The 16,544-nt window shown below is 40.0% G+C and overlaps 1 protein-coding gene across 1 annotated transcript in view; it reads right to left on the bottom strand.

Annotated features, from left to right (window-relative positions):
- Positions 1-823: 823 nt before the first annotated feature.
- The window catches only part of LOC135405136 (nipped-B-like protein), a 215,341-nt gene continuing 199,620 nt past the window's right edge, over positions 824-16,544 (bottom strand). The window contains exons 38-46 of the mRNA XM_064639844.1: positions 13,932-14,105; positions 13,207-13,397; positions 11,660-11,767; positions 7,255-7,455; positions 6,716-6,862; positions 3,630-3,925; positions 3,156-3,330; positions 2,333-2,518; positions 824-1,776 (exon numbers count right to left, since the gene is read on the bottom strand). Of these exons, the coding sequence (XP_064495914.1) occupies positions 1,411-1,776; positions 2,333-2,518; positions 3,156-3,330; positions 3,630-3,925; positions 6,716-6,862; positions 7,255-7,455; positions 11,660-11,767; positions 13,207-13,397; positions 13,932-14,105 (1,844 nt within the window). The 3' untranslated portion in view covers positions 824-1,410. The remainder of the gene's footprint in view (positions 1,777-2,332; positions 2,519-3,155; positions 3,331-3,629; positions 3,926-6,715; positions 6,863-7,254; positions 7,456-11,659; positions 11,768-13,206; positions 13,398-13,931; positions 14,106-16,544) is intronic.

The raw sequence follows: 16,544 nt of genomic DNA, 5'->3' as shown, positions 1-16,544 counted from the left end.
AAACATATTTGAAAACATAGCAGGGTTTAATATGTCCCTAAAAAGTTCAGTTGTTTTAGTTTTTTTTCTGTTTGCAAATCTGCTGCTTTTGTTACTCTCTGGAAAGGCAAACTGCTTATGAAAGGCTTGTGGCAACATAGTCAAAACAAATGCTTCTGAAAGGTGTCAATAGCACTTTTTCAATTTACAAAATGTGAAAACATCTTTCAATTAATAAAAAAATAGGCTAATATACACGCATTTTTTAAAAAAAATCTTTGTGAAGGAATGTAGTGTAATTGCCCAGACTCATACCCATTCACTCCTCAGATACTGGTAGCTATCTCCTCTTGACACAAGCCTCTCTATATTAACCCAGAGAAATGCATACATGACCAGTTAGCCCAAGCAAAATAGTCATTCAGCTTTCCCCAAATTTAAACTATCACAAATTACCATTCGGACAGTATTAGAAAGAAATTGAAGCATACAAGGAATAAACTATATTTTCTTTTTATATTAAAATGTACTCTTGAAAATGTGTTTGGCACAGTGCTAAATCATATAGTTAATACTAAATACTGCAGGATACAATAAACCCCTGGAGTTAACTTGTTTTTACACCCTATAAGGGATAAAAATAAAAAGACACCAATTATTCAGAAGTCAGCCTATAAAAATGGTATAAACAATATTTTATGTCTTGTTTTGAAAACCACTAATATAGTAAATTTTACATAAAAGGCTGCAAAATAATATAAATGGTTTTAAACAGATCTTTACAATAAGAAATTCAAATGGAAACAGACAAGTAACAAAGAGAAGTAAAAAAATTTATTGCAGTATTCATTCCACCAGATTTGCTGGGGATCCCTTTTCTTGTATTATTTCAGGGTGACCTAATACATCAAAATCTACATTTACAAAACCTCCTCCTGCAGATAGGTCATAGATACTGCATGCAGTTTTTTTCTTTCTTGTTTTTTTTCTTCAACAGAAAAAAATTATATCCGGGAGATTCTGCCATTTTACAGCCTGTAAAAACAGTGCTTCCCTGGAAACTGGCTACGCTAAAGAAAGCCATCCGCTGCTAGGTTAAACTCCAAGAACACTTTATTAAGAACATTAACAGACTAATTTCCAACATTCACTTGTTTATGTTTTTAACAGAAAGGTTTTTTTCAAGATATAAACAAATTTTTAAACTATAATACAGTGGGAGTAAAAATGAACTGAGAAGTTTCTGCTGCACAACAGCGAAGGAAGCTCCCACATAAATGTTTACCAAACATTTCCTTCTTTTTTTCCTGCATCCCAGGTTCCATTCTTACTCTTCATTTAACTGATTTTTTTTTTTTTTGCCAGAAAGTTGATATTTCAAGTTTTTCTGTTATTTCAATTCCTGTAAATTTGGCTGCAAGTACAAATTCATTAGCTGGAAGTTCCATCCTTGGCAGCATACAGCAATCGTAAATTCTGAACAACTTTATTAGTCAGCTTATTAGCACTCGTTAGAGCAATTTTTTTGTAAATAATGTCTGACTCTTTAATAGTGTCTACCCAAGGCACCAGTTTGCGGCCATCACGGCGCTTAGCCTCAGTCCAGGAGCCACTGTAGGAGCCTGCCATCCACTGAACACTGAAGCCATTGCTGGTTTTCTGTACTACTCTTGCAATTTGTGGTCGGTCTTTGTACTTTGGACAGCAAATAGCGATGACATCCATGACATCAACACTTTCATTCATCTGTGCTGCCAACTCTGTAGAGTCTGAATTTCGTTTTGACCTTCTCAATGACTAAAACATTGGGGGGGAAAAAAGACCAAGTGTTACACAAAAGAACTTTAGTGAAATTATTGCTTTTATTGCTTTTAATCCCTTGACGCCGGGAGTTGGGATTTCCCAGCACACATTCCACTGCCGGCAATGAGACGCACCGTGACCGCCAGCGCCAAGGGGTTAACATATCCTTGTAAAATCACATACTCTTAATTTGTACCCGTGTCTTTATCTCTTATTGATATATAAAATTATATATACACACGAATCATAAAGCTACATAAAAACTTGGCAACAATAAAAAGGATAACACACAGTACATTCCAAAGGAAAATTAATAAATTTTTATATGGGATAAATCTCATTTTCTAGTTTGTTTTTTTATTGTCTTTTCTGTTAAACTTTCTACAAAAGTTGTATAAATGGTTAAGTAGAGAATCTCTATCTACAAAATGCTTTCATGTGGATTACATTACTTGTTGTACATTTAATATAATAGACTGACATTTATAAGCACATAAAAATAATTTTACGTAATACGCTGCGAAATACGTTGACTCCTCCTCCGCCTCACCCCTGAAGTGCCTCCTCCTCTATCCTCCCCATCACTTTCATCATCCTCTGTCTCAGCTGCATTGTTTTTAGGGCTGCCTCCTCCAAGAAGCGAGGTAATTGCTTTGTTACGAGCATTTGTGCTAGCTGACACCTCTCCATCTTCTTCCTCTTCATCAGGATCCAAATGTTCCATAAGGAGCTTGAACTATTAAATAAACCCCCAAGAACAGATCAGTCTACATTCAAACTTTAAAAATAGACATTCATATCACACTACATTAAATAAAAACCAAATAAAAAGGTAAAGAAACAGTGTAAAACAAATGGCAGACAACTTCAAACTTCAACAGCTTGTTTTGTTCTACAAACATTTTACTTTCATTTTCTAGTAGATATGTAAAAGCTTTCTTCCTGTGTTTCCAGAATTGCAAGCTTTCTGTAATTAATATTTTAAAGAATTGGGGAAAAAAAAGGCAAAAAAAGAGTAAAAACACTAGATCTAGTCTCTATTCTTATGATGGAAACACTCAGGGATAAAGGAAACAAGTCATATGGTAGAGGTATACAAGATGGATACAAGAAATTAGAAAATACTCTGTAAAGATGAATATCTTTCAGTTGAAATTAATTTTTAGTGTGTTTAAATTTATTAGAATACTTTGAAAGACAATCCCGCTAAACATCCAGAAAGGAAATTGTGAGTTATCAGTATATCACATAAGATTACCAGAAAGTTAACAGTTTGAAATGTTCATCCAATACATCCGCATCTACTTTCAAGTTTATACTGTGTTACCTAGTCTGAAAGAATTTCAGATTTTCTGCAAAGCAACTTTACTTACATCTAAGTACTGTTTTACTATACTCCTCTTCACTTCTTCAGTGATCTTGGAATTAGCCATATCACTCCGCAGAAAATCCAGAGTTTGTTTTGGATGGAAATGCACTCCTGTCTTCCTGTTTATCGCTTTATCATAAACTTTTGCAGATTCAGATGGAGAATATTTCTGAATTTTACTGTTTAAAGAAAACAAAAGGGAAGAGCTTTTAAGGAAAGTCCAAAACAATTTCAAGGAAAAGCTTTTAAAAATCTTCAATATAAGTAGTTATATTTTAACCATTCTGTATACAATAGACATCCTGGTAAGAAATGAAATGATTGCTTTTTCTAAGCCAAAGTTTCATTACATTCAACCTATATTTGTTTTTCTCTCATACAAATCTATTGCTGAAACAATTATTAACAATCAACTAAGCCCCCCCCCAATTTCCAAACATAATCCTTACAAGATGGCCTATTATCTAAATATCCTTACCTATCAGAGAATCCACAGAGGTTCTTTAAATGCTGTTTCAGCATCAAAAGTAATAATATGCCTTGGGAAACATTTGCAAATTCAATTAAAGGAGCTGAATTTTCTGGTAAACATTTCATCACAGCATTTATATCATTTTCTTCATCAGAATCTGAATCAGAGTTTACTCGTTTCCGTAACCTCCGAGGCTTAGAAGCTTCCTCCTCACTTTCGCTTTCACTACCACTGTTACTGTCACTTTCAGTCTCCTCGTCTGATGAAGGGTTTCTTTCCTTTTTTTTCTCTTTCACCATAGACTGCGAGACAAGGAAATTAACATACATTACAAAATTAGCGTAAGTAGCATTATGTACATTTCTAAAAAAATCTTTCCAAAAATCCTTATTGACTTAAATGAGGAAGAATTCCCTGAACAATATTAATAATTCATAACTTGATATTCATAACTTGATATTCAAAGATTAAAAGTATTTATGACAAAAAGATGCTGAATTATAACCCAAGGCCCCTGAAAAATTGATCCAAAGTCCGCTTTTTTTGCAAGGTGGTTAGAGAAGGAACTGAAGCAAGAAGTACTCCACTGGCACGTTATTCTTAAAAAGACTGCTCAAGTTTGTTATTGGAGACAGTAACATGCAGTAAAACGCCAAATACAATAAATCAGGAAGAAAATTCCATTTTTGTTTCACCTGAATATAATCTTTGCATATTACCTATATTTCCATATGTACTTTGGTACAGACTAGTCCAAGCTGGTTTTAATCCTTGTCTCTGTTAAAATCCTATGACGCTAATTACACCGCTGACCAAAGAAACCCCCAAATCATCATATACAGTATTACTAATGTTCAGTTCCACTACTTGCAGAGCTACAGAATTTCACATCTGCATTATTACTGCTGGTCCCCCATCTAAAGAATGTGCTGTCTCTTTCTAGCAGATTAAAAATCAACTTTGGTAGGGTGAAAATTCAAAGCAGTGTACTTTCCAGGTATCAACTCTGACTTATTAGTTAGATTGGAAATTCTAGAAATGGGTTTGTTTCCTGACAGTTTGGACCTTCTACTGTTAAAGTTGTCCAGGAAATGAAGACACTGAAGTCTTTAGGAATCACAGAACCACAGAATGGGTCATGTTGGAAGGCACCACAGTGGGTCATCTGGTCCCACCTCCCTGCTCCAGTAGGGTCATCCCAGAGCATGTGGCACAGGATTGTGTCCAGGTAGTTCTGGAATATCTCCGGTGAGGGAGACTCCACAACCTCCCTGGGCAATCTGGTCCAGTGCTCAGTCACCTGCACAGGAAAGAGGTTCTTCCTCATGTTCAGGTGGAACTTCCTGGGCATCAGTTTGTGCCTGGGGCCTCTTGTCCCATTGCTGGGCACCCCCAAGCAGAGCCTGGTCCATCCTCTGACACCTCCCTGCATATACTGACAGACAGTGGTGAGATCCGCTCTCAGTCTCCTCTCCATCTCCTCTCCTCTCCTCTCCATCTCCTCTCCATCTCCATCTCCTCTCCATCTCCATCTCCTCTCCATCTCCATCTCCTCTCCATCTCCTCTCCTCTCCATCTCCTCTCCTCTCCTCTCCATCTCCTCTCCATCTCCTCTCCTCTCCATCTCCTCTCCATCTCCTCTCCTCTCCATCTCCTCTCCATCTCCTCTCCTCTCCATCTTCTCTCCATCTCCTCTCCTCTCCTCTCCTCTCCTCTCCTCTCCCCTCCTCTCCTCTCCCCTCCCCTCCCCTCCCCTCCCCTCCCCTCCCCTCCCCTCCCCTCCCCTCCCCTCCCCTCCCCTCCCCTCCTCTCCCCTCCTCTCCCCTCCTCTCCCCTCCCCTCCCCTCCCCTCCTCTCCCCTCCTCTCCCCTCCTCTCCCCTCCTCTCCCCTCCTCTCCTCTCCTCTCCTCTCCTCTCCTCTCCTCTCCTCTCCTCTCCTCTCCTCTCCTCTCCTCTCCTCTCCTCTCCTCTCCTCTCCTCTCCTCTCCTCTCCCTCTCCTCTCCTCTCCTCTCCTCTCCCTCTCCTCTCCTCCCCTCTCTCCTCTCTTCCTCTCCATCTCCTCTCCATCTCCTCTCCTCTCCATCTCCTCTCCATCTCCTCTCCATCTCCTCTCCTCTCCATCTCCTCTCCATCTCCTCTCCTCTCCTCTCCCCTCCTCTCCCCTCCCCTCCCCTCCCCTCCCCTCCCCTCCCCTCCCCTCCCCTCCCCTCCCCTCCCCTCCCCTCCCCTCCCCTCCCCTCCCCTCCCCTCCTCTCCTCTCCTCTCCTCTCCTCTCCTCTCCTCTCCTCTCCTCTCCTCTCCTCTCCTCTCCTCTCCTCTCCTCTCCTCTCCCTCTCCTCTCCTCTCCTCTCCTCTCCCTCTCCTCTCCTCCCCTCTCTCCTCTCTTCCTCTCCTCTCCTCTCCTCTCTCCTCTCTTCCTCTCGAGGCTGAACAGGTCCAGTTCCCTCAGCCTTTCCTCATAAGAGAGATGATCCAGTCCCCTAATCATCTTTGTAGCCCTCCACTGGACCCACTCCAGGAGCTCCATGTCTCTCTTATACTGAGGAGCCCATAATTGGACACAGTACAAGAAACAAAGGCCTTTTTCTTACAGGGTTGTGTATTGCCATAGCAACAGATACTATACCATTATTGGGGTTCTTATATGCTACCTTAAGAAAAGACAAATTGTGCACTCTTTTCTTGCAATAAATAATGTATTTAAAGTCTCCCAGGTGACACACATGCAACTGCTATCAGCTACTTGACAACAAAACAGAAAACAAATTTGATTTTTTAATTAAAACTGTAAATGCAATTAGTATTAATTCCAATTGATTCAGCAATATTAGGGAATGATATAGATTTAATATTATTATTAATAATTCTTTTTTAGTAACATAAGCTGCAATGTAAGGAAAGTTTTTAATTAGTGTCTACCAGATACAGGCCAGAACAGAAAGGGTTGTTTGTTTTTTAACTACCAGTTACAAAGTAACATCTACTGGTCCATATCATAATAACAGTACTGTATTCACTGAAAAATTGACCAAAATATATAGAAGCTTATGCTGCCACCGTAATAAATATACTCAAATATAAATGCACATACCTCTTTAAATGACTGTAGTAGGTTGCTACCAGAAACTGATAGTGTAATGTCTATATGATGCATTATAAACAGTGGCTCTTCCTGTGTTTGATAAGGAAAACAGGCTAGATTGTCTGCTATGTACAAGAGCATATTCACCTCTGTTTTCTGGAAGTTAAAAAAAAGTACATACAAATATACATAAAAATATCTTAGATTTATACACTTAACCTGTGTTCCTAACAGACTAAAACAAAAAAAAAAAGGATCACAAATTTTATTCTACATACCCCCCAAAACCACTCTAAACAACATTTATATATGCAAAATTTAGTCAGATCTGAAGATACATTATTTCTAAAAATCCAAATTGAGTACAGAAAGGTACCAAATGATGCAAAAATGACTAATGCATTCTATTAGGTAAATACTTTATATTATAAAGCAAAACAAAGTACCTTAGAGAAATAAAGATATCAATAATGATGTCATAAAAATATACTCCAAAATGTAATGGTATGTTTTATATTCTTTATAAGTGAAGGAAATGTGATGCTTACTGCAGTATCATCAAAGAGGTTGAGTAAAGAAATTAGAAACGCTCGTCTGTGTTGACGGTTCCCTCGAATCATGGAGTATAGGTGTGAACACAGTGCATTGGATGACTCATCGTGTCTAAAACCTCTTACAGGATCCTTTGGGCAGGTATTGATTGCCTGTTGTACCTGGTAAGACATCTTCATACCAGCCACTGCTTTCATCTGAAATGGAAAAATATATTTATTCAAATAATTGCTTTCAAGCAGTAAAACTGAAAGTGGAAAATTACAAAAATGTCTGTCAACAGTAAATTCTAGCTAATTTTTATCTTATTTCCCTTTAAGTAGTTGCTCATCTGAAGTTTAACTTTCAAACATGGACTGAGGTGCACTACTACCTTTTGAGTTAGGAAGCAGATTAAAACAGAATTTGTGGCAGAGATCAAAATCTCTTGCAAACTGCTGTCACCATAACTTCTGTGTTAGAAACATATAGCTAATCTGTTTCCCCACTACACCCAGGCACCCCAATTTAAACAATTTTGAAAACTGAATCATAGATTAATCAGTTAGAAGGGATCCACAAGGATCATCAAGTCCAGTTCCTAGCCCTGCACAGGACCATCTCCAAGAGTCACATCATGTGCCTGAGTATGATCAAAATGCTTCTTGAACTCTGTCAGGCTTGGTGCTGCGACCACTTTCCTAGGGAGCCTGTTCCAGTACCCAATTACCCTCTGGGGGAAGAACCTCCACCATCTTCATTGCCCTCCTTTGGACATTATCTAATGGCTTAATATCTTTCTTATACTGTGGTGCCCAAAACTTCACACAATATTCAAGGTGAGGCTGCCCAAGTGCAGAGCAGAGCAGGACCGGCTGGCGATGCTGTGCCTGATGCCCCCCAGGACACCGTTGGCCCTCCTGGCTGCCAGGGCACTGCTGACTCATATTCAACTTGCTGTCAAACAGGATCCCCAGGTCCCTTTCCTGGCACTGCTTTCCAGCATCTCATTTCCCGGTCTGTACAAACATCCATGGTTGCTCCATTCCAGGTACAGAATCCAGCACTTTCCCTTGTTGAACTTCATCTGGTTGGTGATTGGCCAGCCCTCTAATTTGTCAAGGTCTCTCTGCAGGGCCTCTCTGCTCTTGAGGGAGTCAACACCTCCTCCCAATTTAGTGCCATTGGCAAACTTAGTGTTCCTTTCAGTCCTGCGTCCAAGTCATTTATGAAGATGTTGAAGAGCAAGGGGCCTAAGATGGAGCCCTGCATAACCCCACTAGTGACAGGTTGCCAGTCTGATGTCACCCCATTCACTATTACCCTCTACGCTTGACCCGTGAGCCAATTGCTCACCCACCGCATGATGTCTTTATCCAGATGTGGGCTGGACAGTTTGTCCAGAAGGATCCTGGGAGACACAGGATTAAAAGCTTTACTGAAATCCAAAAAGATTACATCAACTGCCTTCCCTTGATCAAGCAGGTGGGTTACCTTGTCATAGAAGGAAATCAGGTTTGATAAGCAGGACTTCCTCTTATGAAGCCGTGCTGGCTGTGACCAATGACTATGTTGTCCTCCAGGTGTTTTTCAATACATCCCGGAACAATTTTCTCCATAAATTTACCAGGCACTGAAGTGAGACTGACAAGCCTGTAGTTTCCGGGATCCTCCTTCTTGCCCTTCTTGAAAATCAGGACAGCATTCACCAGCTTCCAGTCAGCTGGGACCTCTCCAGGTTCCCAAGACCTCTCAAAACTAATTGAGACAGGTTTTGCGATGACATCACCAGGTCTTTGAGGATTCTGTGATGAATCCCTTCAGGCCCCATAGACCTATAGGGATCCAGCTGGAGCAGCAGATCCTGCACAATTTCAGGGTTGCCCGGGAATTGATCATTCTTGCTGTCATGGTCCTCCAGCTCAGGGCACTGAGACCCCCTTAGCCTGTCATCCACGTTGAAGACAAAGGCAAAGAAAGCATTAAACATCTCTGCCTTGTCTCTGTCCCTGTTTGTGAGGTGACCGTCTTGGAACAGGCACATGTTATTTCTGCACTGCCTTTTCCTACTGACATATTTAAAGAAGCTCTTTTTATTGCCCCCCACAGTTGTGGGTTTAAGCACTGCTGGAAACTAAGCACCATGCAGCTGCATATGATCCATCATATGGTCTGGAATATCCCTTGGGTCAGTTGGGGTCACCTGTCCTTGCTGTGTCCCCTCCCAACCTCCCATGTGCCCCCAGCCCCCTCCCCTGCAGGGTTGTAGGAGGAGTAGAAAAGGCCTTGGCTCTGTGTAAGCCCTGCTGAGCAATAACAAAAACATCTCTATATTATAATCAACCCTGTGTTCAGCACAAATCCAAACACAGCCCCACACCCGCCACTGGGAAGGAAATTTACCCCAGCCAAACCAGCACAACTGCCCAGCTCCAACTCAAATTGAGCTTTGGCTGCACAAATTTTCTCCCTACAGTGATGAGCAGCATCTCTGTATTCTTCCCATATCACCTGACCTTGCTTCCACTGGCCATACACCTTCCTTTTTTGCCTTAAGTCCAGAAGAATCACATAATCATAGAATATGCCGAGTTGGAAGGGACCCACAAGGATCATTGTGTCCAGCTCTTAGCCCTGCACAGGATCATCCCCAAGAGTCACACCATGTGCCTGAGAGTATTGTCTAAATGCTTCTTGAACTCTGTCAGGCTTGATTCAGCCAAGGCCTTCTGCCTTGTCTGCTTGACTTACGACATTTAGGAAATGCTGCTCCTGTGCTCTTAGGAGGTGGTGCTCAAAAAGTGACCAGCACTGATGGACCCCAGTACCTTCAAAAGTTTTTTCCCAGGGGACCTCACTCACTAGTTCCCTGAGCAGCCTAAAGTCTGCTCTCCTCATATCCAGGGTTGCTGGCACTTTTCCTCTTGTCAACAGAGATTTTAAACTCAATCACTTCATGGTCTCTGTGGCCAAGACAGCCTCCAATCCCCACTTCATTTATGAGACCCTTTCTCTTAACAAGCAACAAATTAAGGAGGGCACCTTTCCTAGTTGGCTCCCTTATTACCTGTACCATGAAGTTATCACCCAGGTGTTTTAGCAATCTTCTGGACCTGTTTGTGCCAGCTGTGTGGCATTCCCAGTAAACATCTGGCAAGTTGAAGTCCCCCATAAGGACAAGGGTGGTTGATTTGGAAGTGTCCCTTACTTCCTCAAAGAATAATTCATTGGCATCATTGTTCTGGCTGGGAGGTCTATAGCAGACTCCCCTGGTGACATCTACATTATTTGTTTGTCCCTTAATCCTTACCCAGAGGCTTTCAGCCATGCCATTCCCAACTGTAAGCTCCATACATTCCAGTCCCTCCATTGCATACAACGCCGCTGAAATACTGAAATGTATTCATACATTAACAGAATATTTTACCAAATGTGTATGCTTCATGTCACTTGTAGTGAAGCCAACAACTGAGTCCATATTCATACAATAGGACTGACAAACAGAAAATGAGTTTTTTTAACATATATTCTGTAATTTCCAGCTGATTTTACTTACTTCAAGGCTCCTGATCTAGTTTCTGAACAAACAATCTCTATCTAGGTTGTATATCCAACTCTCCTCATACTATTTCTGCTTCTGTTCAGCATAGTTGTCTCTTCATCTATACAGTGTCTTAAATCCTAGCTGCCTACATAGCAAATTTCATCTGCTAGTCTTCATCTACTGAATTAGGTATCTGTTTGGATGCCATGAACATTGCAATGCTCCAGTTTCAGTGGAATACAATCAGATTTGGAAAGTCCCACAATGTAGTTTACACACTGAACCAAGACTGGGGCCTTCTGAAATAAGGAAGGGATGCTGCAGCTCAATTTCAGATCTTTAACAGAACAATTGGCACTATGCCACAACTCCACAAGTCCTCACTTAGCCCTCAGATTTTTCTTTCAGCAAGATCCGTCAGTTAACACCTTCCTATGCTCCTTCTGCTTAGATTACAATTTATAAAGCACTGATGCCTTAACATTCTAATACATATACACTAAGGACCTCTACATTTACAAATGCACTCTACCAACACAGGAAAATCATTGCCAAACATTATGAAACAGCTGTCCTTACTTCTTATCAAATAAATGCTCTTAACATACTATTCACTGAGGAAAACACTACTGTGAATTTTAAATTAAAGGAATTTTTAGACTGGAAGAGATGCTTCAAATGATTATATCCTTTCTATTTCTAAGAACAGAAATCTCCAAACAGGAGAAAGAGTTGGGATCTTCTTTACAACTGCTTATAGTTATTGTTATTTTTTATTTGTTATTTATATTATTTTTCTGCAGCTGAGGCCTATTCAAGTGTTAAGTCACCAAAGAATGTAACAGTATTTTGTAAAATGATAAATTAGAATTACTTACGTGAATGAACCCAGCATATTTTTTGTCTATTTCCACCAATTGCTGGTCAGCTTTGTTTCGCATAGAGGGCTCTGGATCTGTGCCCATAGCAATTAAGTATGGCACACACTTGAAAAAAACAAATGAAATGATTATTCAGAGTAATTGTACCTCTTCTTTCTTTGTTCTTCTATTACAGTGTTATTCATGTTATATTCTGACTACTGCAGAAACTAGAATAAGAAGCTTTATGCAACTTACTACCTGACTACTTTTTTCAAGCAAATCGGACAAAATACACAAAAGACCAGCATTATCATAGAATGGTTTGGGTTGGAAGGGATCTCGAAGACCATCTAGTTTCAACCAACCTGCCATGGGCAGGGACACCTTCCACTATCCCAGGTTGCTCCAAGCCCCATCCAACCTGGCCTTGGGAACTTGCAGGGATGGGGCAGCCACAGCTTCTCTGGGCAACCTGTGCCAGGGCCTCCCCACACTCAGAGGGAAGAATTTCTTCCTAATATCTAATCTAAACCTGCTCTCTTTCAGTTTGAATCCATTCCCCTTTCTCCTTTCACTACATGCTCTTGTAAAAAGTCCCATGGCTCATGTCCAGCCTCTCATCCAGCAGCACTCCTAAGTCCTTCTCCCCAGGGCTGCTCTCAATCTGTTCATCCCCCAGCCTGGATTGATACCGAGGGTTGCCCTGACCCAGATGCAGCACTTTGAACTTGGTCTTGTTAAATCTCATAAGATTCCTATGGGGCCACTTCTCGAGTTTGTCCAGGTCCCTCTGGATGGCATCCCAGCCTTCGGGAGTGTCAACCACACCACTGAGCTTGGTGTCATCTGCAAACTTTCTGAGGCTGCACTTGATCCCTTCATCTATGTCATTAATAAACATATTAAATAACATTGGTCCCAATAGGGAACCCTGAGGGACACCACTGGTCACTGATGTCCACTGGGACTCTGAGCCATTATAAATGATAAAAGTTGTGTGAGGTTTCAGGTAGTATTTCCATTTCTCTCAAACTCTAAAGTCAATTTACACTACAAAAATGCCATTTAAAAAAATCCCACACACTACCACTTATGACTGAACTTGCACAGTGGCTGTGTTATAAACAAATAATTACAAAAATATTATATAAGCAAAGAATAATGGCGATGATAACTGAAGTTCTGACATTGACTCTGGAATTCCATAGTGTTTGGAGGACATGGGGATTGAGGTGGAGGCAAGCTGCCACAGTTTTCAAGGTAAAGAATTAAATAAGGAAAACAGCTTGGCATGCACCTGAAATTTATAACAGAAATATGCTCCACAGTACATTTTTAAGTGCTTTTTAGGCACTGGTTGGGCTTTTAGATCTTGATCCAAAGACAAGAAAATACAGCATTTGGAATCTAAATTTCAAAATATGCTTTCTGTAAAGGTCCCTTGCTACAATAAGAGATTACTGTAACATAGCTGCAAGAGAAAAACTAGAAACACATCTAGCAAGTGTAAAAACCTCTGAAACCCGAATAACAAAAATCCCCATCATAAAAGCTTACCATACCTGAACAGGATGGATGAGACCCTGGTTTAATGTCAGTGCAATGACATTTAGAGCAAAGTGACGTACACTGGACTGGGTATGAAAGAAAGCCTCAAGGACCTGTTTGAGATATAGCTGCATGATGGAACTACTCATCCCTGAGGAAATATCACCCATTTCTTTCAGGTCTTCCTGTTTTGCTACTTTTTTCCCTGTAAAAAGGACAAAAGCAATAGCACACTCACAACAGCATAGTCATTTACTTTGCTATTACTTGATGCGTGCTGATCTTTAAGCTTTACAATACATAGACATTTCAGTTATCTTAGAATGGATTTATGATCTCATGAAACATAGAACAGTCTGATGGCAAATATACTTAAAAAAACTAAAGACACATGACTTTAAAGTCTTGTTCCTCAATAAAGGCTTTAATTTTTAAAATTTCTTATTTTGTATCTGCAAATTAACCTTACAGAAGATTTTGATAAGAAGTATTACTACCATCATTACATCAATTATGCATTCTGGATTGCTTTCAGGATTTATACATCCTGAAGGTAAATAATAAGCTACAATTCTCAATATACCTATGTGCATAATGAATTTTTGAAAATTATTCTAAGATATCTTGCATACAATATTAATTAGATAACAATCTCAAGTGACTCAGTTCATGTATATAGTAATTGTATGCAAGAAAGTTAGGTTTTGCATGCCTCAGCACAGAGGAACTCAACACTTACAATCTCTGTCGGCCTGCTGCATACGTGTATCCTCCTCCTGCAAGTAGGTCTGGAGGTTTTTTAACACCTGGATTTTTAAATTTACTGAACAGTTCTTATCTGAAAGAATGCTGTTGTACAGAGTCTTCACTTCCTGTTCGAACATTAAACTTGGGTGTTGTATAAATGCAAATCCTAAGGGTGGAAGAAAAGAGGAAATATTCCATGTTATTAACTAGAAATTGTATTTCTGCTTCTTAAATCTTTCTTCAAAATAGAGGTATGAAATTTATCTCCTCCCAAGTGTAGTACTAACAAAACAGTATTGCTTTTTCATATGGACACCATTCTAATTTTATAAGGAGTTCTATTACCCATGACTGTCTGATAGATAAAGATGGGGTGCCGACTCAGGGCAGTTGAACTAAGAAGAGTCATAGAGGTTTGGAAGCGTGTCCAGTGTACTGGTCTGCCTCTGAACAGCTAGGAGGTCTCCCAAGGGCAAGGGAGGAACATTGCTAAAAATTACTCATTGTTTTTCTAATACATTTGGAGAAAAACATTCTGCTGAAATTGTGAAGAGTTATTCATATGGAGGCAGAGCAAATGTGGAAAAATTGCCAAATATTTATACATGAGTATTTAAACAATAAAATCTTAACAGAAAAAAATATAGTGAACACAATAAAATAAAACTTATACCTCTCAGGGTTATTATTCATATACCTATTAAGGTCTTATCTTGAAAATTATCTGAAGCATTCCCAAGACTACATCTGTTGGAAGATGCACACTATAGAACTGCTTTTAGCTGCAGCCTTACCTTTGACAAAGAACTGGTTATTCTTAGTCAGGGAAGTCTTTACTTAATAAAAACTTCGATCTAAATTAGCGATAGTATATATAATTTTAGATCACATATCTAGATTTAGAACTACTGCCAACAGACCCTTACAGAGTATCATAAAAAACCAGTAATGGGAACATAACTTCCCAGTTTAAACTATGTTTAACTACTTGATTAATTTTTTTAAGACTATAAGAAAAGCAAACATTAAGTGTATTTTTCATGACCATAGGAAACTAAGATTCTGAATGAACACACAGAAAACATATAAACATAAAAGAAGAATGAGGGAAAAAATGAAAGCAAATAAAATTATGTGAAAGCAATGTATAAAAGTGGGTCTAACAAAGGGAAGACTGAGTCAGGTTTTTAAAACTGTCTCTGTGCACTCAGAAAAGACAGTGTAGGTAAAGGCTAAGTCTAGGGCAAGACCTCAGTGTGTTTAAGATCTCATTTCAATTTCAAAACAGGAAGAGGAAAGAAGGTATGGGAGATGGAGGGGAAAAGAGGTGAAAGAAAAAGGAATGATGCTCCTCTTTGAAGTATGTAGCATAATTGTCCACTCTGTACAGGTGTATATTGATGTTTATAACTTGACCACCTCCAAGAAAGTCCAACCCATTTCTTAAGTTTAATTTTGAAAATGAAAAGCACTTGCATGTATGTATAAGAATCCATAACTCTTTCTTTCTTTCATTTGCTTATTTAAAAGAGTCTAAACCCACCAATATTCTTAGGGAAATTCTTATTTTTCCATCCTGTATAAGTGGGGAAGAAATCGTACTTGGCATAAGAATTTGTCATAGGGATGAAAAAAGGCAACTGCTGTGTTCTTTTAAGGACTGACTTCACATCTTGGGGCTGCGCTCACACCACTTCATACCTTTGTTTTTACTCTGTTAAGGGTAAGCACTGAACTTGGCTAAGACATTACCTGTTAGATACTAACAAAATCTTTTATCCTCAATCTGCCTTGCAAGTACACATCTGGAAGAGAATCATAACCATAACCATTAAGCTTATGGTTAAGCTCAGTCCCTTAACAGCAGTGACACATCCCAAAGCAAAGGCTAAAACTGTTGTGTCCTTACTGTAAAGACACAGTAATAATTACCAATAGGAAAGCATACACTTCACCTAGAATCATAGAATCATAGAATCGATTGGGTTGGAAAAGACCTCTGAGATCATCGAGTCCAACCCTTGGTCCAAATCCAGTCCATTTACTAGATCATGGCACTCAGTGCCACGTCTAATCTGCGTTTAAAAATCTCCAGGGATGGTGAATCCACCACCTCTCTGGGCAGCCCATTCCAATGCCTGATTACTCTCTCTGTAAAGAACTTTCTCCTGATATCCAACTTAAATTTCCCCTGGCAGAGCTTAAGCCCGTGCCCCCTTGTCCTATTGCTGAGTGCCTGAGAGAAGAGACCAACCCCCACCTGGCTAGAACTTCCCTTCAGGTAGTTATAGACGGTGATGAGGTCACCTCTGAGCCTCCTCTTCTCCAGGCTAAACAACCCCAGTTCCCTCAGCCTCTCCCCATAGGACTTATGCTCCAGTCCCTTCACCAGCCTTGTTGCTCTTCTCTGGACCCGCTCTAGCACCTCAATATCCTTTCTGAACTGAGGGGCCCAGAACTGAACACAATACTCAAGGTGTGACCTCACCAACGCAGAGTACAGGGGAAGGATCACTTCCCTGGTCCTGCTGGCCACGCTATTTTTGATTCCTTCACTGTATATAAATGTTGAGTTAGTTTTTTAGTCATTTTCACCTTATTGCTG

Source organism: Pseudopipra pipra, chromosome W, assembly GCF_036250125.1.
Source record: "Pseudopipra pipra isolate bDixPip1 chromosome W, bDixPip1.hap1, whole genome shotgun sequence".
NCBI classification, from domain to species: domain Eukaryota; kingdom Metazoa; phylum Chordata; class Aves; order Passeriformes; family Pipridae; genus Pseudopipra; species Pseudopipra pipra.
This window is presented reverse-complemented; position numbering and strand designations above follow the sequence as displayed.